Genomic DNA, 20,708 nt, shown 5'->3' on the forward strand with positions numbered 1-20,708 from the left:
AACCAAGCCTAAGGAGGCAACATTGACCTAGAGTCAAACCCTTGGTCACCCCTCTCCTATCCCAATTTTACCCCTCTCTCACTCTTGCTCTCCAAGTCATTCCTTCCTATATAAAGGGTGTCTTGGTTCATGTATTGACACATTGAATTTTGAATAGAAAATAAACTTTGTCAAAGTGTTTAGTGAATTGAGTCTCCTAGAATTTGGGTCTTATCTTGAGTGCTCTACACTTCAAGTGGCGGCTCTTCACCACTCATCTTTGAGTTTCCTCCCCCTCCAAGTGGCGTGACCATACCTTCTTCTTTCTAAGCTTTTCTTTCCTTTCATATTTTTACTTTTTCATTCCTTTATGTTCTTGTGTTCATCATTTTCTATTTTGTTTCCATCTTCTTTCTTCCCCTTATATGCTCTTTAATTTCGCACATATTCATCATCAACACCATATAATTGTGTTTTCTCTTTGTCCTCTATAAGTAAACTTTTATATTTACTTAACCACTTGGTTAAATTCGTGTCCAATGATAATCTCTTTTGGGTTTCTCAACATATTCTGCTTAAAATAAAAAATCATAAATAAATTGCAACCCATAAAAAGGTGCAATTCTAAAATCTACTCACATCAGAAATCTAGCAAGGGATTCATCAAAGGCACTCCTAAAACTAAATCAATCATTTTGCTAGATCAATTTTCTATAGGGTTTCATCCATACATTATTGAGTCATGTGTTGTTGTGCATATGAACTTGCTTAAATAACTTAGACAATGATGGCAATAATATGTTGATTTGTTTAGAGGTGATGAATGATATGAATATTTAAAAAAACTCATTTTTAATTTATTTTCTTTAATTTGCAGGTAGGTACATATAAGTGGATGACCATAAAAAATATGGAATATGTTATTGTCAATTGATATAATGTCATTCTTGTATGTTTATATATGAAATAGCCAATTACTATTTTTTTCTTTAATGACCCAACCACCAACTGATTTGAGACACCATCGAATTATTTCAATTTACCATGTCTACCGAAATCATTTTGTACATGTATACTCTTATTAAATAATGTTAATCCTTTTTTAACTTATATTGTTAATCATTTATTATTGTGGGTAAAGTTGCAATAAGATTGTGGTCTAGTCATTGCTATCCAATCATCCAAACTTATTCATCGTAGTATGTAAATTCTTATATAAATAATGCTTCGTTAGAGGACATTTATAGCTTATACTTTATATTTGAATTTATGAACATTGAATATATAACCTGACCCAGTTGAACTTATTTCCGAGATTATCTTCATGTTTGTCACCCATAGTTACTTACTGCACCTCCCTATTAGAATGTAATAATAATCATTTAAAAACCTTACACTTTTGGAACAATGTCGTCTTAAATATATTAAAAAAATTGGATTATAGATAAATATAATTCGTGATAAAGATTCTTAAATACCTTGAAAATGTGTAGTTCAGAAAAAAAATTAATTATTTTGAACTATTTATTCCATGACACTTCACGATCAAATTTATAACGAAATAAATTTCCTAAAATATTATAAAATCTATTCCAAATTCTTCTTTCAGATAATGTAAAAACTCAAAGTTTCAAGAAAATAGAGAAACAAATATACATATTAATTGTCACAAGGATACAAACATATAAATAACCAAAAAAATGGTAGATTTAAAGAAGAATTACAGTTCATAATATTTGTTAAGAGAAAGCTTGATAATATGCTTGGATAGAAAAATTTTAGAGTATAATTTATTTTTATAAAGAATTTAAAATGTTTTATAACAAAAATATGATATTCAAATATAAAATTTAAAAAAAAATGAAAATTAGAAATGTATGAGCGGTATCATATTATTCAAAATTAAAAACATTACTACAATATAATGATTATACCGTAACAAATTATTTTGGTCATAGAAAAAAAGAAACAAATGTTAAAGAAGACGTATTCACAACTATGTAGTACAGACACTGACACACGGATACTGATACGACACAGACACGAAGATACGTAAAATCTCTAAAATGTAGAACACAAGAACACGAATCTATATATTATATAATTATGAACTATATAAATTGACAATAAAGATTTATGTGCACAAGTATGTTTCAGATTATTTTTTGGAGAAAAAGATGTTTTTCATGAATGGTTCACAATAATTTGTTTCTTATTTTTATAATTATAATAATAATTTATACAATAAAGTTTAAATTTTTAGAAAATTAATGTATTTTTCCTTTTTAAAATTGTGTTAGAACTGTATTAGAATTGACAGAAATCTAACAAATACTTTTTGAATTGAACACTTTACGGATACGTGTCTTACAGACATCATATGAGTGTCGGTCCGATACCGACACACCATTTAAAAGGAATGTTCGAGCTTCATAGGTCCACAAACTTATCTAAACCAAAATGATAGAAACTTCCTCAAAAGTAACAAAAAAAAGTATGATATTTTTTGTTCCACAGATAAAAATAACTAATAAGAAAGATTAGTCTCTATGTAGACCCATGAATTTTTGTACTTTCAAAATTTCATCACCAAATGCTTTGTTGCAGTATGATAGCATTGTGGTTAACCTAAACTCTGCCATATTCTTCCGCCATGATTAATACAACAAGAGATGTCCAGCCAGTAAATGGATGCGACCCTTTTCCCTCACCACTATTCTGATCATACTGTTCCCATAAAAATCCAGTCTCTTGATAATTGCGTACTATATTTCTGCAGTAAGATGGAAATCAGTTTTGAAAACCAACCGATAGCTTTAAACAAGATTACAATGGTACCAAACGAAATCAGACAATACCTAATTAAATTGCTTCTCAATTCTTTGTAGATAGCTTTGGCTCTGTCCTGATATGGTCCATTCTCTACAAAATTCAGAAAAAGGAATGAATGAAGTGAAATATTTGCAGATATTTTGCCTAGGCCTGTTCATATTACCTTTGGAGTAATGGTGGAGCGCTGAAAGAATTCTGTAATTTATGTTTATCCAAATTTGACCTCTCCAGTATGGGCCCTCAGAATCCGAGTTGAATTTCATATACAAGGAGCTGTGAAAAAGAACTAGCTTTTGGTTCACTATAATCAACATATGCTGAATATTATCACTCAACTAAATCCATTAAAGATGCATTTTGGGCGTAACTTGTAGACCTTGTCCTGGCAAGCGATCGTAGTCCATAGTCAGTCCAAAAGAGGCTGTGATTTGAAATGAGTTCAAGCTGCTTTTCCAGAATCCATGATCCCTGAATGAGATGATGATAATTATGAGAAAAACACAATTAACTGCAGAAAATAAACAACACAGGATTTAACGTGGTTCGATCTCCAATTTACAACCTACGTTCACCAGCAACTAATTAGGTTTTCATTCTGTTACAATTTTATTACAAGTATAAAAATCTCTTAAATAGAGATTATAGAGATACAATAATTAAATTCACTCACTAAAACATGGTGTTTAGTCAGTCCAACCCAATTGTTCTGGCTTCACACTCAACACATAATAAAATATGCATCTAATTATGAAGTCAGTCAAGCAAGGCATAACTTCAAAATTCTTGGAATAAAAACTTCATGACATTGATGATAAGCTCGTTACTTACAGATGGAATGATCTTCCCCATGAAAGGGAATAGGCTAACATAACCAATGTGAGGAACCAATCTCAAAACAGGCCTCTCTAAAACATCTCTGACAAGTTGGCGATCAGTATGGTTGTGTCCTATCTCCACATCTTTCCATTTAAGTTGAACCTAATATGGTTAAGCACGTCAAGAATATCTCAATTTTCCAGTTATTAACAAGATCCATGCATTGTTAATCTTGCAACAGTATGTATACTAATACTGAATGTAAACAACTAGACAGTTTACCTTTTCTGTATGATTCCCAAAATCAAAATAAGCTCCATATGCATCATCAAAATGCATCTGCATGGTCATCAATCACAACATAGGCATGGACACAATTATGTTAGCACAATTGATTGCAGTGTCACTAGCCAAACATTTTATGCAAATCAATTCCATAGTTCCCTTTCGATAAGACTTATTTACATTATCCATATTGTACAGAAAAAGTCAGGCAAAGCCTTGTTCATCAAATTGGAACACTTGATCTTGCACTTTTGTAGAAAAACTAATAAGTAACTAAAATAACTTTTCTTTTCGAGGTTATTTCTAATTGTAGTTATTCTATAGAAGTATACACTGTTCTCTCTCCTCTTTATCTTCCCTCTATTTGCTCATATTCAACTACTGCATCATTTACAAACAACAAAGAATTGAACAACTCTGAAGAAGGGAGAGAGGGAGCAAAGGTAAAACACCTGGTTCAGTAACTCGACATCTGATAGCAATTGAGAAGTGGAACCATAATTCTGCATCATTTCATTCAATATATCAATTAATTTAGGTGATTTAACTTTCTGCAGCGTACATCTACACTACTTGATATCTAAAATTCACATAGCATTAGTACAATATTGCTGAATTTATTTTTCAAATTTATACCATGCCAGGTTTAGTGTCCTTATCCAATAACTCTTCAATGGAATGCAAACAGTGTGCTGCAAGTAGTATCCAGCATCTAAGATCCACATGGCGTTCGTCTGCAGTTGGGTGTGAAGCACGTGGATAATCATCAAATCCAGAGGACAGTGTCAGGAAATGCCAGAAATAATGTTTGTCATGTTCATGTGTCTTCATTAAGAAATGCTTCTATTTGAAGCATGGCAGTAGTTGTTTTGGTCAAGTTAATCTGCTGAGCTATCTATACAGAAGTACAGAGCCAAAAAAAATGAATGTAGAACCTTGGGATTTAATTCATATATAGTGCTATTGTCCCGTCCATGCCAATAGTAGCTGCTCATCTGTTTCCCTGATAATAACAATAAAAGGGGATGGGAGTTCAGAAAGAAACGATCTATTTCCAGCACAGAATCAGACCACACGTGCATTATAGAGCAGACCTGATTGAGTTGTATGGAACCATTGGAACCATGCTTCTAATCGAACAAAGGCACGCTCCAGGAATACAGAGATGTCAGTTTTATCCATTGCAGTAAACTCATTATTCTTCAAGCCATTTATCATATCTACAAAAAACCACTTACAGAAATAAATTAAAAGAATTCTTGTTCCCAGTGTTACGAACTGTGTAAATAGGAGCTATAACTTTCACATACTTCTATTAAATCTTCGTGCTGCATATGATTTATAAAGCATAAAAAAGTTTCCACTTTTCAGCAGCATCAACATCATCAACTACTTACTGTTAACCATATTTCCGACCTAAAGTAATATTAATTGATAATAATATAAATTGTCAAATGGTCCCTTAAAGTTATTACTCACAAAACACCTAGGGCTCTCTTTAGCTAACCTAGCTCGAAAGTTTGAAGTTGAAAAACTAATCTGTATATTATCATTTCTCGAGCTGAAGGAAACAGAAAAATGAACACACAACAAAACCAAGCCTAACTGATGCTAGCTCGAACTCAATGGTGGAAACATATATGTAGCCTTCTTTTTGAAATAAAAACTTTTTTCTTGAAAGAAACAGAGATTGTTATAACTACAAAATGGACAGCAGAAAAAGCGAAAATAGAAAAGGAACATAAACGTATACCGCTTAATGCTAAAAACAGAGTTGGAGGATTTGCATCTGTAGGATGCTGAGGAACATATTCCTCAGGGACCCGACTGCAAGTGAAGAAAATCTAAACTCATTCGAACCACCTACAAACTTAAATTTACAGCAATAATTTGAACTAAATGTTTTGAACTTCACCTCAGTGCTTCATCTCCGAGAATTTGTTCACGAGGTATCCATCCATCAGCATTCATCAAATCTAACCAGTGTCCAATGATATCCAGTGAAATATGGATATCCCAACGCCTGGTTAATGTGCACAAGATCAAATAAAGCATATTTACATATCACAGATTATTTGTTTGTGCAGTCAAGAAAACGCAGATATGAACTTAAACTGAATTTCAAACAAGAGACACTAACCAGATTATAAGTTGATGAAAACCTTCATCCCATAAAAATCCTCTCGGAAAGGAAGGTCGACATGGTACAGCTGTGTAAAGCTCAGCAGGCCAATATGATATATAATTAACATGCTCTCGAAGCTGAAAAGAGAAACAATCCACTGCATATCTGCCCGAGTTCTAAAGCTAATTAAACGGTACAAAGAAATGAAATTGAATGGTGGAGAAAAGAAAACTGAAGTCACTGACAGTAATTAATTAAAGAATAGATAAACCACGTGTTGGGATGAGAAGTTTATTTGTAATATATGGCAAACAAAGGCAAATTAAAATATGAAGCTCCTATATTGGTTTGGCTTATCAGTATTGCACACAATCGAGTTCAACATGATTAAAGAAAGCACTTAGAGATAAATCGACATCTTATTAAGGAGAAGTTGAATAATGGTCTTATAGTCACTGAGTACATCTCTTCAAGATTCCAATTGGTAGATATGTTTATTAAGGGATTTCCCACAAAACAGTTCAAAGATCTTACTTGCAAACTGGAAATGATAGATATACCTTCACCAGCTTGACGGAGAGGGTTGCATAATCAGAAGAATTATTCCGTAATTAAATCCGTAATTAAATGCAGATTTCATTATCTATTTATTAGAACAAATTTATTAGTTATTTGATTTGATTTGTACAGTTTTAATCACTCATTATTTTTTGTTTTTATTATCTATTATTTTTTTCCTTACTTAACTATAATCACATTTGTAAAATATCACCAAAATACATTTCATTTATTTATTTCAACTATGTGAAACTACATCCAGGCAAGTTTTTGTGGCTCACAAAAACAATGCTAAGTTGGATCCCAAATTCTTTGGTCCCTACAAAATTGTTGATTGTATTGGTGCAGTAGCTTATAAACTACAACTTCTTGATCATTCTGAGGTCCACAATGTATTTCATGTTTCCTAGCTATAAAACATGTTAAAAATGCTATAATTTCAACTAGTTTACCCTATAAAATTGAGAGAGCTTTTGCTAAAAAAGAACTTTTGATTAGACATAATGACTATTAAAAGGAAAGGAGAAGCAATTACTAAAGTGTTGGTCAAGTCGAAAATGAACTTCTGGAGAATGCAACTGGGAGTTCTATTACGATTTGGAGCAGAAATGCCTTCATTCATTCTTGAGGTAAGAAATGTTTCCAATGAGGAGCATTTATATGAAATAAAATGTATGGTGTGGGGTGTGTTACAATTACTTGGTCAGTTAGTAGTTAAAAGTAGCCGATTAACTACCTGATACATATGTTATTTTCATATTTTGTAAATATTTTTTTATTTCCCTCAATACAATCAAATAATTCTTCCATAACCGTTTCTTCCATAAGATTTTCTCTTTCATAAATGTTCTTTCATTTTTTTTTTAATGTAGAAGTGTCAAAATTAGTCAACTCCTCTTATTTAAGTTGACTCATCACGAATTGAACTAAATATGAGTCAACTTATTTCGACTCACTTTTTGGTGAGTCAGAAATTTTATAACCCAACTTGACCCACCATAAGTTAGTGAGTTAAGTGGGTTGACTCATTTAGACATATTTTGTTCTTTCAAATTATTTTATATATTTATATTTATTGTAGTACTCAATTTCCTTGTTTCTAGTAGTAGGGTGTTCACTTATTTAACTAAACATTAATCACAATTAGAAAATGATATTATAAAGATAATAAAAAAAAATTGTTAACTTATATAATTGGAGAAATAAATTAAGGATCCAAATATTTTTTAATCTTAAAAAACCAAAGTGTAAACCTACATAACTAAATGTAGTAAATGATTATAGTAAAAAATTATGAAAACTATGAAGAGTTGTTGTACCACCTCTAATCCAACTCGAACACGTTTAAGGTGCATGTTAAATTGGCTGGATTTAATTTGCCCTACATTTAAAAAAATTATATTTTTTACAACCCGATCCGACTCAACCCCGTGATAAACCTAATTAGCTTACAGGTTGAAACCCATTTTAACATCCCTTATGTTAATTCCTAGAATTAGAATTGACCATAACACATTAGAGGAACCTGGGATATTTACCGATTCTCCCTAAAATTCCGGTAAAATTTCAAATCTGTGTCACATAGGGTGCAATGTTGCACTTTTTCTCTCATCTGTAATCTTACAAAGGAGGTAATTAAAGCCATGAAACATTACGATAGTATTTATGTCAAGTTATATGTTGTTAAGGGGTGGCATAGGCAAAATCTTCCATAAAAACTATAAATAACGGAATAAACTACTAAAGAAACTTACATTGACGATTCTTGAAGCAGCAATTTTTGACTGACCATAAAAGTAGCCGATGCCACCTAATAAGTTTCCTACAGCTGCCTTACCAACAGATATGGATTCTGAATCCACCTGAAAATCCACTACTAAAATAAGGAATTCATTTCTAAAATAAACTTCTAAACGAATTTACTTAATTAAATTTAACTTATTCATAGCGCATCAAAAGACGAAACAAGAATTATAGATAATTCAATACGAGAGATAATAAAAAAAGTCAAAGGGCAATAAGCGTATTATACCTTCTCTTCTAAGTTGAATATTTTGTCAAACTTTTCATCAAATGCTTGTTCTTTATATTTCAGTTGATTAGACAGTGAGGTTCCTAACATCGAGAACAAAACAACATTTATACATAGACTTAGCATTTCGCAAACTAATGTTAATCAGAACAAAATATTCTAGAAATTCAGTAAAAAGTAGTCCCGTTCACTTTATATGCATAATGTTTAATGTAAAAGAATCCTGAGATAAACCAAGAGCTGTTGAACAACAGAAATAAACTCACTGAATCTGAACAAGTTATAGATATTATTTGGGTTTAGGGTAAGGCGTAGGTATGGATGATTAAAAAATTCAAATTGGGAAATTCAATATATAATTATCCAAATCTATATTATTTTAAATATATTGAAATGGATTTATCTCAAATTTAAATCTATAGTTTTGGATTTTAAATTCAATCTATTTAATGGGATTGAATAAAATTTTGGATTTTAAAAATCCAAAATCAAGGTGCGTCTAGGTAATTTTAAGTTATGAAATGTTAGGTCCAGTCAAACCCAAACAAGCTAGCATCGGGTTAGGCTCGTGAAAGTTGGGCCGAGTCATCAAGGTCAAAGTCCATCCAGGTCAACACAAGCCCAAGTCGAGTTTAGTCGGCTTGGGCATAAGTTGTGCAGAGTCAATCCAGATCCAGATTGAGTTGAGTCAGCCCGAACCCACATTTAATCGAGCTAAGACATGTCCAGATCCATCTGAGTAAGGGTCAACCCACGTTCAACTTAGTTAGGCTAGGTCTAGGTCGTTCCTAGTCCGATTAAGAAGGTCGGGCCTAACCCAATCAAGACTAGGTCGGGTCCTAGTCAAACCAGTTCAGCTCAGGTCTAGGTTGACTCGAACCCAGGTCGAGTATTGTCGGCCCAATCCAGGTCAATCTTAATTGACACAGACCCAAATCGAGTAGAGCTGGGCCAAGCCCAGGTTAAGACACGCCAAGTCAACCCAAACCAAGCTCAAGCCGATTCTACCTGGACCTAGGTCAAGCCGAGTTAGCCTTGACCCAAGTTGAGTTGAACCAGGCCAAAACCATGTTTAGCCAAGTCGAGGTAGGGCCATGTTCAGTTGATTTGGGCTAGACCCATGCTGATGGAAGAGGGCCAAGCACAACTTCACAAGAAAGACAAAAGCCAAGACATGAGCATCCAAAGCCAAACCAAGAGCGTCTAGGGCTAAGGGAGGAGCGTCTAGGCCAAAGGGGAGGAGCGTCTAACTCAAGGTGGAGAGCGTCTAGGCCAATGAAAGGAGCGTCTAGGACCAAATTGCTAAGCCCATGGCCAAGCGAATCCATGCAGATTTGTTTATGCTACATGAAGGCCCATTAGGGGTAGCTTAGTATTAGTTGTGGTGTAAATAGCATAAACTTGATTCCATGAGACTTGACCTAGATTTGCTAAATATTTGGTCACTTTCTAGAAGGATTCTCCACATGGCCATGTGCTCCATGTGATGTAAATTTGCATTTCATTTTGATTAGCATTAGGGTTGCATTATGGTCCTCTTTAGCCTATAAAAAGAGGAGCCTACACCTTGTATTTTTAAGTTTATTGTGAGTAAAGTTATGCTGCCCTTTTGTGCCAAGCTTTGCTTCTCCCTAGAACTCTAGACTCTAAACTTCACATCCTTCACCTTTCCTTGGGCTGGCCGAACCTCCCAATGATCATACACATCATGCACCTTCAAGATCAACAGCACTCTTAGGAGGATCTTGCACACACACATCCATAGCTTCCGCACCATTTCTTACATGATTCAAGAAGACCTTCATGAAATTTGCCATCACATGCCAAGTCAAGTTCGGCCAGATACAGGTTTGTTGAGTTTAAGTAGGACCAAGATAGATCGAATCAAGTCTGGCCAAGTCGAGTTGGGTCGTTTTGAGTCAAGACAGACTGGTTCAGGTTTGCGCAAGTCGAGTTGGGCCTAGACTTTGGGCCTACATCAAGTCGAGGGTCATGTTAAACAAAGTTGGGCAGATTCCACCTCAGGTCAATCCCAATTGACATGGACCCACAGTCAACCAAGTTGAGCTAGCCCAAGTCAGGCCAAGTCTAGTTTGGTTGAGTCTAGTTGGGTTTGGTTGGGTCCAAGTAGAGTGAGGCCTAGGTGGGAATGAGATGGACTGAGCATGGCTTGTACGGGCCAAGACATTTAGTCCACATCTAGTTAAGGCCATTTCAAGCTGAGTTCGGTTGATCCCACGTTTAGCATGTTGAGTCAGACTAGCCCCATGTTTAGTAGAGTTGTGTTGAGCCCGAGTAGGATTGAGTCCAATCGAGATTAGGTTAGGTCAGCCCTAAATCGAGCAGGGTCCAACCAAGTCCAAGTCAAATCAGGATTAGGTGAAATTGAGACACTCTGGGCTAGGTCAGACCAAGTCAAGTTGGGCTCGTGTTCAATCAATACATCGAGTACACATCAGGTCAAGATCGTGTTAAGCTGAGTTGGGTTGATCCCACGTCAGGTCAATTAGGTCGATTCCACATCGAATTTAATCTAATTGACCAAGTGAATTTAATATAAGTTTAATTTAAGTTAAATTATATTAGAAAAATATAAATCAATTTGATCTAGTTAAAATAATTCTGGATTTTAAATCTAATCCATTTTATTGGGTTTGGATTGAATATAGATTGGATTTTTGAAAAATATAATCCTTATCACCCTAGATAGACATAGGGTTTCCCTAACAATCAAAACATAAGAAATAATCTAACATCTTAATTGCCTTCTAAAAGTTTGTCACACAACCTATATAATCATCAAACCATAACATATATATGCTTAACTGGAATATGGTTCATGATCAAATAACAAACTAGTAAAGTGATTAACTTTCTATTTGTCATAAAACGCTATCTCTCTATCTAGTGAGCAAAAAATTTGTGATCTCTTAGATTATTTCTATCTTTTTAAAACTCGTTAGGTTAGTCGGGAGTGGTTGCGTTGAAAAAAACAAACTTGAAAATTTTTAGATAGTGTGTGTACCGACCAGGTCATCGGGTGTGATGACGTGGACAAGAGAAAGGTAGGTGGTCAAGAAGTCAACGTAGTCGCCGTATGTAAAAGCGGCGTTCTACAGTATAAATAATCGGTTATCACCGAGATGTGTCACCGCCAAGATGGATCATAGCCCATCGCCCAAGAGAAGCATCGCGCAGAAGTAAGACGTCGCCGAGTAAGACGTCGCCGAGTGTAGACATCGCCCTAAAGTTGGGTGGCGGCACTGTGGGACCCTCCGCACATAATGAATGATCGAGTCAAAGGGGCACCCACGGAGTATGATGGCGCGAGAGATACAGCGCTCAAGTTAGAGCCCAAGTGGCCATAAGATTATACATTGCACTCCAGATAAGGGAAGCCCATGGGTTGTGTACCGACCAGGTCATCAGGCGTGATGACGTGTCTTGCACGTGCTCGAGTGGGGCGTGCTCAATGGAACACGTAGGCTAGAAAAGATGAATGGCTCGGAAGTGGGCATAGTCGCCGATCGGTGGATTGGCGTTCTCCGATCGCCGGTATGCGTAACCGACGGTCACCAGAGTTGCGTCGCAGTCGCCGTATGAGAATGCTAGGAGATCGGGTGGTTTACACACTGCCACAAGGAGCACGTCGTCGGGTCTCCTAGCGAACTTAGTTAAGGCTGTCGAAGGCTCAGAAGGGTAATTCCAAGCGTGTAAGTTCAGTAAGACGATGGTGGCACCAGCTTGGGGCCTGAAAGTCGAGTGGGTTGGGGGAAACACCTTGCACATCAGCGACAGGATTCCCAAAGTGGACATTCATTGGTGGCAAGGTTTCTCCAGCTAGAACATGCATGGCGTAGCAGTAAGGAGGGTGCCATTCGCGACGAGCGATATCATAGAGATGATGCACCTTGTTGCATCCGATACTCGCCTTGTCGGGTGGTGTTTCACAGCGCATTACGTGCTAGGTTGCCCCTTGAGTTGAAGACTTAGTTGTGCGGTTGGTTGCTACACAAAGAATGACGTTTGAGTTGCCCCAATCTAGATGATGACATGTGTAGGGTTGGGAGCGATGGAGAAATGACGCTCAAGTTGCCTTAGCTCAGATGACGACACGTGTAGGGCTGGGTGCTACCTGCTATCCCAGCCCAGATGGCGACACGTGCAAGGCTGGATGCGAGCCACGCATCCAAAAGCATAACGGCCTGGAGAGAGAAGAAACCTAGCTATAAAGGTAACCTTAACAGAATTTGTAGAGGTACGCTCTCATAATTACATAGAGCACTAAACCCTAGTTGTTCTTGACGGCGCACCCAGCTGTGAGCACAAGGCAATTAGGGCAACACAGTTTCAGTCCTTCAGTACAGTTTTTGACCACCTTCAGAGCATTCGTTCAAATGCTCCGATACGAGAGTACGTCACCTTTGATGTTTCTCGCTGGCGGACTTGAGCGTCGGAGTGCAAACGGCCGCGAGGGCGCCCTTTTGTTCTTCTTTTTCAGGTACTCATATACAAGAGAGAACGAAGGTGCTCTAGCTCGTGAGTACAAGCCACTCGTAAAGACGACCTAGGTCAACCGGCCGGAACAGTGTGTTTGTTAAAAATTTACTTGTTTGAGTATCTCACTAGATGATATCTTTAAGAAAACTACTTGGTAGATTTATTGTCAAGTATAAACTATCGTCTGATTGTGTATCTTAAGACGATACATTATGAAAAAGTTTCAAAAATATTTTAAAACACAACTTAACCCTCCCTTCTTGTGTTTTGAGTTAGTCTCACACTTAGCTTGGATAGTTCCCTCTACATATATTTCTTGTCTCATAATCCTTCTTTGTTGGTGTATTCAACAACTATTCTAGAGTAATGCCTAATAAATTCCTTAAGTTTCCTAGGGGAACAATTGTGACTATAATATTTTTGAACAATTTTATCATCTGAAAAATCAGTATCAAGGAGCCTTACATTGCATAATATGCCAAGAAGTTTGTTAGAGTATTAATTTTTTTCTAATTCCTTGATTCTTTGCTTCTCAAACTCTCGGATCAAGTTACTCTCGGATCAAGTTTAGTGCTTGCATTCCTTTCACCTTTTCATTTCCATCATCCTCTTGCAAAAACTCTAATTGTGTGTTTTGAAAGTCATTATTATGATCATCAAGTGGACAACAAAATATTGCTCTTATTTGTTACATTTTCTACTTCCTCTCTTTATGGATTTTTATTTGAGCTGTCGTTGATTATCTTATAGGATTGGAATTTCATTCACGCCTCCAACAGTTTCCCATAGATTGCTAGCATCAAGATAGTCTTTCATTCTAACAGCCCAGAGATGATAATGTTTACCGTCAAACAGAAACCTTCAGTATTCTCCTAACAATATTAGGTTCGTGTTTAGGAAACTATGGGTGGGTTCATTCACAAAGATCCCTTGGAAGATAGCTCGATACCAATTTTGTTGGGTTTTTTATTTATTTAGAAAATATATTTTAGAAGAACAAGAGATGTGTTAATTGGAGGAGCTTCAACCATATTTTATTCATAGACTCTATATATAAAGTAAACAATAAAATACTAACACTATCTTAATCGTAACTTCCTAAATCTAGAAATTAACCTAGTATCTTTCTCTTTATCTAAAGAATAATTTAAAACATAAAGAAACTAACTCATTGAAATTCAAATTACATATGCTTAAGCATATTTTGGATAAACACTCTAGAGAAGTGGAATAAAACCTGAAAGACTACTGACACGCTCTTCCACTCTTGAACTTTCTGAATCAGTTCCAGAGATAAATATAATATCTGTTGTGAAAGAAAATCCACCAATAACCTGTAGCATGAATGAAAGAATGAGAAGTGCATATGATAGAAAAACCATTAGGAAAGATGCTTTTAATAATAGTTGAAGAGATAATGTTGGAAGGGATGTACTAGTCAATTATGACACTATGCAGTGGGGGAAATAGAGTTAGGCCAAATTCTTGTGGGTTTGCCTCTGTTAGTGAGACTTTGGAACAAGGAGAATTAGTTGCTAGTTAGTTATGAAGTTATACTGATATAAATAGAATGTTGGAAGGAAAAGGAGTTCGTTTTTGACAAATTTGCAAGTTGAGGAGAGACTAGGATCTCAAGTTTTGGGCATCTGTAATCATACTCAGATTCTATCTTCTCATCATGGAAATAGTTATTCCAGAGAAGAATTCAACAATAAAAAAAGTTCAAATCTTTCGACAGATACTTTTCTTTTCTTGCCTGATAAGCTTCCATTGAGAGTAAATTGTATATATATTACCTGAAAAACTAACACATTTGGAGAATCATCCGATGAGTCAGATAGCAGTGGTCGAGCATTCTTTCTTATCTACTAAGACATGCACAAAAGTGGATATATCAAGGCAAGAACAAGAATCGACAACCTCTTGCCAAACATTACATGAAAATTACATATTAGATAAAATGCCTGTGATGAAAGATTTTCCTCAACAAGATCAGACAAATTGTGAAAATGAGGAGTGCGAAATCCAGAATAATGCAGCTCCAAATCATCCTAAGAGAGAAAAAAACATGTGGAAGAGAATAACCGGTTATTACCAGGCATAAATTAAATTACAGGTAATCAACTTCGGGCAAGAGAGGAAATCGTTTGAATGAGTTTATTAAGGCAAGAAAAGGAGGTCTGGAAATTTTGATCTGGGTAATGTTACATATTTTGCTTTAAAATGTGTAGATTAGTAGGTTTGTCGTATTCTTGAGCTGTTGAAAAAGAAACAAATATTATGCACTCTTCTTTAAGGAGTGTAGTATGACTACATGATTAATTAACCATAAACTCCAAAGAATACAGTACTCGTAGCAGAAAAAATAATTTTCAACCATGCACTATTTCCATGCAAGCATTACCATTGATTTTAGATGTAGCTGCCAGTTTCCAATGTCCGCTCGAGAGCCAGATACCAGAGAAGAATCCTCAAGAATGTTCATGTTTTCTCTACTTAAATTTAGAGCATTAGCACCTTCGTCTGCCATATAGAAAAAAAGCTGAGCACCTCTTCCAAATTCCTCATTCCACTTGGACCTGAAGTTGGACAACAAGAACAAAGACAATACGTAAAGTCGCTAATAGAGCAATACTAAGATGCAGAGACGTGCAGATTTTCAACACACACAAAAATAGAAGATCTCAGATATGAAACTAAATAATATAGATGCTCTAATGGTAAAACAATTAAAGCTAAAATAGACTGAGATACCATAGAGTAAGGTGAGAATTGTCTACTTCAATATAGAAGAACCATTATCTACTAGATATAAGAAAAAACTGTTGGGTATGAAGTCATGACCAATTGGGTTGGACTGATTAGATACCATATTTAGTAAATGAGCTTAATCAGTGTTCCCTTTATAATTTCTATTTAAAAATATCATTGTAGTTGTAATTGGTGTACAATAAGATACAAATGAAAACTTAATAGTTGCTCATGTAGATGTAGATTGCAGTTGGCGACCGAAGTTAAATCTTGTGTTGTTTATTTTCTGCAGTTGATTCATGATTATGTATGTTGCTTTCGCGTGCATTTTTCTCAAAAAAAAACTAAGAATAAAACTGTGTTGTATCAATGCTTAAAAGTGATATGAAGTTGATAACATCACCCACTTATGAGCTTGCACAGTAATTCGAACAGTCCAATCCCCTCCATAGCCACTGCCTTCCTCTTTTGATTTTAAAAAGGCAGTAGTGAAGATGATGCCCTGGTCAACCAGCAGCTGATGGCCAAAATCTCGTCCATTGTGCTTAGTCCAACCATAAGTACTGAGGCCATCCTCATGTTTGCAAACATGCCGCAAGTGATATTTGCTATCCTTCACAACAATCCACATTAATCCAGCAATCAAAGATTTTGGAGTCCTGAAATACAATCACCACCACAACCAAAAGTCCCCAAAAAAAACAAAATCAAAGTGAGAATGTTTGCTTGCTGAGTCATATGTTGATTACTTTCTGTATGATGCAGTTTAATGACATAAATCAATCAAATTTACGCAATACATATTCAGTATATTTTGTGACTGAATTACATGTGAAAAAATATATATTTACTTTTGATTATTTTATATATTATAATCATGAAAATATTATTTTGTTATTGAATATATTAGATGAAAGTAATTTGAATTGTTTAAAAAAAAATATTTTATAGCAAAACTTCAAAATAAATAATGTGAAATTGTTTGTAACACATTTAGTATTATATTTAAAATGATTAATTGTTGAGAATAAACTAGAAAAACAAAGGTATGTCTGGTTTAAAAAGTAAAAAACTAATTACTCTTTTGATTTTATTGTAAAAAAAATCATCTTTTATATCTATTTAAAGTTTTTTCTTTTAGTGAATACGCATATTATTTTTAATTTTTTAGTCTTTATACAAATTATGTTAAAGATTTAATCATTTCTATTTCTTATTGCAGAAACTAAAAGGATTAAAAAAATGAATAGATATTAATAGAAGATGTTTTTAAATATTGAAACTAAGACGGAAAATATTGTAACTATAAAAAGTAAAATGAATAATTTTATTTTTTTTCATTTTTTCTCTCTAGCGTAGATTGCAACTAAATTAAACTTTTGTTAGATTCAGCAACACCACTTTCTTATTTTATTTTTAAATATTTGCAAAAAAGGAAAAATTAAACATATTAGATTTTCTTAAACTAAATGTTTTTAACCATAAAAATTTTCTTCAAAATCAGTCATATCTAAAACAAGCACACGGGGCTAGCCTTTAAAGCTTTTAAAAGTATTTGGTTGACAAAGTTATCAAAGTAACATATGTAATTAATATTGTCAAAATAACATATGTAATTAATAAAATTATCAAATTAATTAGTTCGACAAAGTTATCAATATTAAACGTTTTTTATTTAATCCAAGTAATTAATTAATTTAAAATATAAAATCAATTATAACAAAAGGTTTCAATTTTTGTAGTTTCATTATTAAAAATAATTTTATTAAAAAATTTAAATGAATAAAACTGTTCCGACCGGTCCTCAACCGTCAGGAACAAAAACATTCTAATATTTTTAATAATTACATATCTATTAAAGAGAATACAATTTTTTATAATTATTTTTAAATAAACAATTCTATATTTTATTAAATATATATCATCAATAAAAGAATCATGTTTGTCATTTTTATTTAAACAATCTTATCTTTTATTAAATTAAAATCAATTTTCTATTTGATAAAATATATAATTATGCAGTCGATCTAAAAAAAAGTGTTCATCCTCCGACTAAAAAACTTTCTCAATTTTTATCCGTATACTATTATTTTTATTTTTAAAAGTATACTTTTTACTAGACACAGAAACCAACGTGTTTGAATTAATAAATATAATTAAAATACTCATTTTAATTATGCACAAAGATACTTGTCACTCTAATTTTTTTCACACTCCCTTTTACAACAAATAATATTACGTTAAACTTTATTCTTTAATTATTAAAAGATAATAGTATATTTACAATCCATAATTTTTATACAATTCTTAATATAATTATTATTTTTTATATTATTTAATTATAATTATACTTTTTGTACCGCTCAGGTGGTCGGAAGTGATGACGTGGCAGCAAGCTATTATATAGGCGTGTTGAACGGGGTACCTGGCTGGCAGAAGGGAAGGAAGTCGGGGGGCTTGTGTAGTCGCCAGTTATTAAGTTGGCGTGCTCCGATCTCTAGCATACCTAAACCGGCGGTCACCAGGTTTGAGATGAAGTCGCCGGATGTGAACCCAGACGACCAAGTGATTAGAGATCGCCGAAAGAAGGATATCGCCGAAGGATCAGGGAGGTTTGTTCCAGGCTTTCGAAGCAGAGGATGAAGTCGTCAGATGGTCATTCCCTAGCTAGCCAAAGGTTGAGGTCGAGGAACAGATTACCCGAGCATGCACGATGAAGCAGGTGAAGTAGATCATGAAGGCGGCCGGCGAGACCACAGGGAAGGTGTGTATGAAGGCACCCGTACTCGCCACGCAGAAGAGATCACGCTCTAAGGCAGTTATGCGCTGAGTTGCTTCCTGCATAAGTAACTTAGCCGAAAAGCTTGAAGAGTAAGAAGTGGTGCCCAAGTCAAGGATGCTCCAGATGGTGACATGTGTACAGCTGGATACGAGCCACGTGTCCAGATGTGTAACTGTCAGGAGAGAGAAAGTGCATAGGTATATAAGAGATTCTAACGAACTTCTGAGGTACGCGCGTTTTAGAATACTTCTTTTACGCTTGCGAAGAACATGAGTACGCTGAGAGAGAATTTTGCACGGTTCCTGTTCTTAGTTTTCTCTTAGTATTTTGGTGGTTCAGTCGCTGACTTGGGCGTCGGAGCGTGATCGGCCGCAGCGGCGCCGTTCTGTCTTTTGCAGGTTCTTGAGGTGAATCAAGGCGAAGGACCGAAGCTAACACGGCGTAGAGTCGATCCAGATTTGACGAGGCAAGGTTCTTGCGTCCTGGTCAACCGGCAGGATCACTTTTTATTATATATTTATATTTAAATCTACCGCATCAAGAATTATATTCAACTTTTAAGATTGTGAAAGCATCATTTCTCTACTAAAATAAAAAATAGTTGTGTTTAGATCTATGAGACTCAGATATTTTTCTTAAATAACGTGTCAATGTCGGACATACATATCGATATCGACACTCGTACGATATTTATCGGTGAAATGTTTAATTCAAAAAAATATTTGTTGGATTTCTGGCAATTATAGCACAGTTTTAACACAATTTTAAAAAGGATAAATACAATAATTTTCTAAGAACTCAAATTTATTATATAAATTTTTATTATAATTATAAAAATAAGAAACAAATTCTTTTGAACTAATCATAAAAAACATTTTCCTATTTCCAAAAAAATATGAAAATACACATAAATATTTATTGTCAATTTATATAATTTATAATCATATAATATATAAATTTGTGTCTCATGTTCTACATTTTAAAAATTATACGTATCTTTATATCCGTGTGTCCGTATCTCTCTCTGTCCGAAATTGTGTTTGTCGCTACGCTATATAGATAGAGTTTAAAAAAATGAACCTGGCACGAACTCCTAGATAGACTTGAGGACGATAAGTTCCCCAATACAAACTCTCCTTGTGCTCTCCTTGAAACTGTCACTCAACCAAGTCATTTTTCTTTCTTCACGTAAGCCAAAACCATCGAACTCTCAAAAAAGACCAAAGGAAATTGAAAGCTCACCTGAGGAAGGTCGGTTATCTTAGGCGCAGGAAGCGGCGTGACAACACGAGGAAGACGGTGTTCTTCAGCGAGACGCTCTTCTGCAGCTGATTTGGCATGGTTCAAATTCAGAAACACGACGATACCGAGCACAATTTTGATCTTCAACATTGGAATTGAACTTTTTCTGTGTGGCGATTCAACTTTCACTTCAAAGTAATGGAGCAGTTCGGAGAAGGAAGAAAACGAGACTTGACCTACAACGGAAAAAAAACTACAAATGAAACGCCATTTTTGTTTTTGCAACTTAAAATAATTAAAATGAAAAAGAAAAATAGGCTGAGGATGCGCCACGTAATAAATAATATTGTGTGTATCTAAGTTTGTTACTTTTGAAATAATAGTTGAATATACAATTTAATTTTGGAAATATTATATTGGTGTCTAAAAATAGAAGCGATGTGAGTAGATTCATGTTATATAGAAAATTAAATTAATTAAAAAAATATTATATATAAACACTAAATTAAAAAAGAAATTATTTATACGGATTAAAAAAGAAAAAAAAATAAAGGATTAACAGCGAATGTACAAATATTAATTGTTAACATTAAATTATTTAATAATATTTCATATATAAGAACCAAATAAAAAATTATAATAAATTATAGAGATTGAATTATATGTCTAGCCTTCAATAACTTTCTTAAAAAGCATACCAAAAGTTATTTATGATTGGGTCATAGCATAGTCATTATTTTTAATCTCAAATAAATTTTACGTTAATACTAACAATATCTTCTATGTGGAGTTTGACTCTTACAGAA

General features: G+C 34.4%; 1 protein-coding gene across 1 annotated transcript; it reads right to left on the reverse strand.

The window, feature by feature from the left end:
- Window positions 1–2,292: 2,292 nt before the first annotated feature.
- Window positions 2,293–20,320, reverse strand: LOC137811558 (mannosyl-oligosaccharide glucosidase GCS1). The gene is made up of 22 exons (XM_068613344.2): window positions 19,903–20,320; window positions 19,741–19,814; window positions 16,286–16,537; window positions 15,532–15,706; window positions 15,092–15,178; window positions 14,924–14,992; window positions 14,365–14,461; window positions 8,628–8,710; window positions 8,350–8,457; window positions 6,053–6,174; window positions 5,828–5,935; window positions 5,666–5,739; window positions 5,007–5,132; window positions 4,849–4,915; window positions 4,549–4,699; window positions 4,365–4,415; window positions 3,910–3,966; window positions 3,640–3,789; window positions 3,188–3,279; window positions 2,975–3,084; window positions 2,838–2,901; window positions 2,293–2,752 (listed from the first exon to the last, which is right to left on the reverse strand). Exons 1-22 carry the CDS (start codon window positions 20,050–20,052, stop codon window positions 2,608–2,610), a joined length of 2,412 nt encoding a protein of 803 aa, XP_068469445.1. The 5' UTR covers window positions 20,053–20,320; the 3' UTR covers window positions 2,293–2,607.
- Between the last annotated feature and the right edge of the window lie 388 nt (window positions 20,321–20,708).

This window comes from Phaseolus vulgaris, chromosome 2 (assembly GCF_051622355.1).
Source record: "Phaseolus vulgaris cultivar YP4 chromosome 2, ASM5162235v1, whole genome shotgun sequence".
Taxonomy (NCBI): Eukaryota; Viridiplantae; Streptophyta; class Magnoliopsida; order Fabales; family Fabaceae; genus Phaseolus; species Phaseolus vulgaris.

Coding starts and splice junctions, on each gene's coding strand:
- LOC137811558 (XM_068613344.2), bottom strand. CDS start 20,052: ATGTTGAAGATCAAAATTGTGCTCGGTATCGTCGTGTTTCTGAATTTG. Junction 19,815..19,902: donor AGATAACCGACCTTCCTCAG/GTGAGCTTTCAA, acceptor GTTGAGTGACAG/TTTCAAGGAGAGCACAAGGA. Junction 6,175..8,349: donor CTGCTTCAAGAATCGTCAAT/GTAAGTTTCTTT, acceptor TTCTCTTTTCAG/CTTCGAGAGCATGTTAATTA.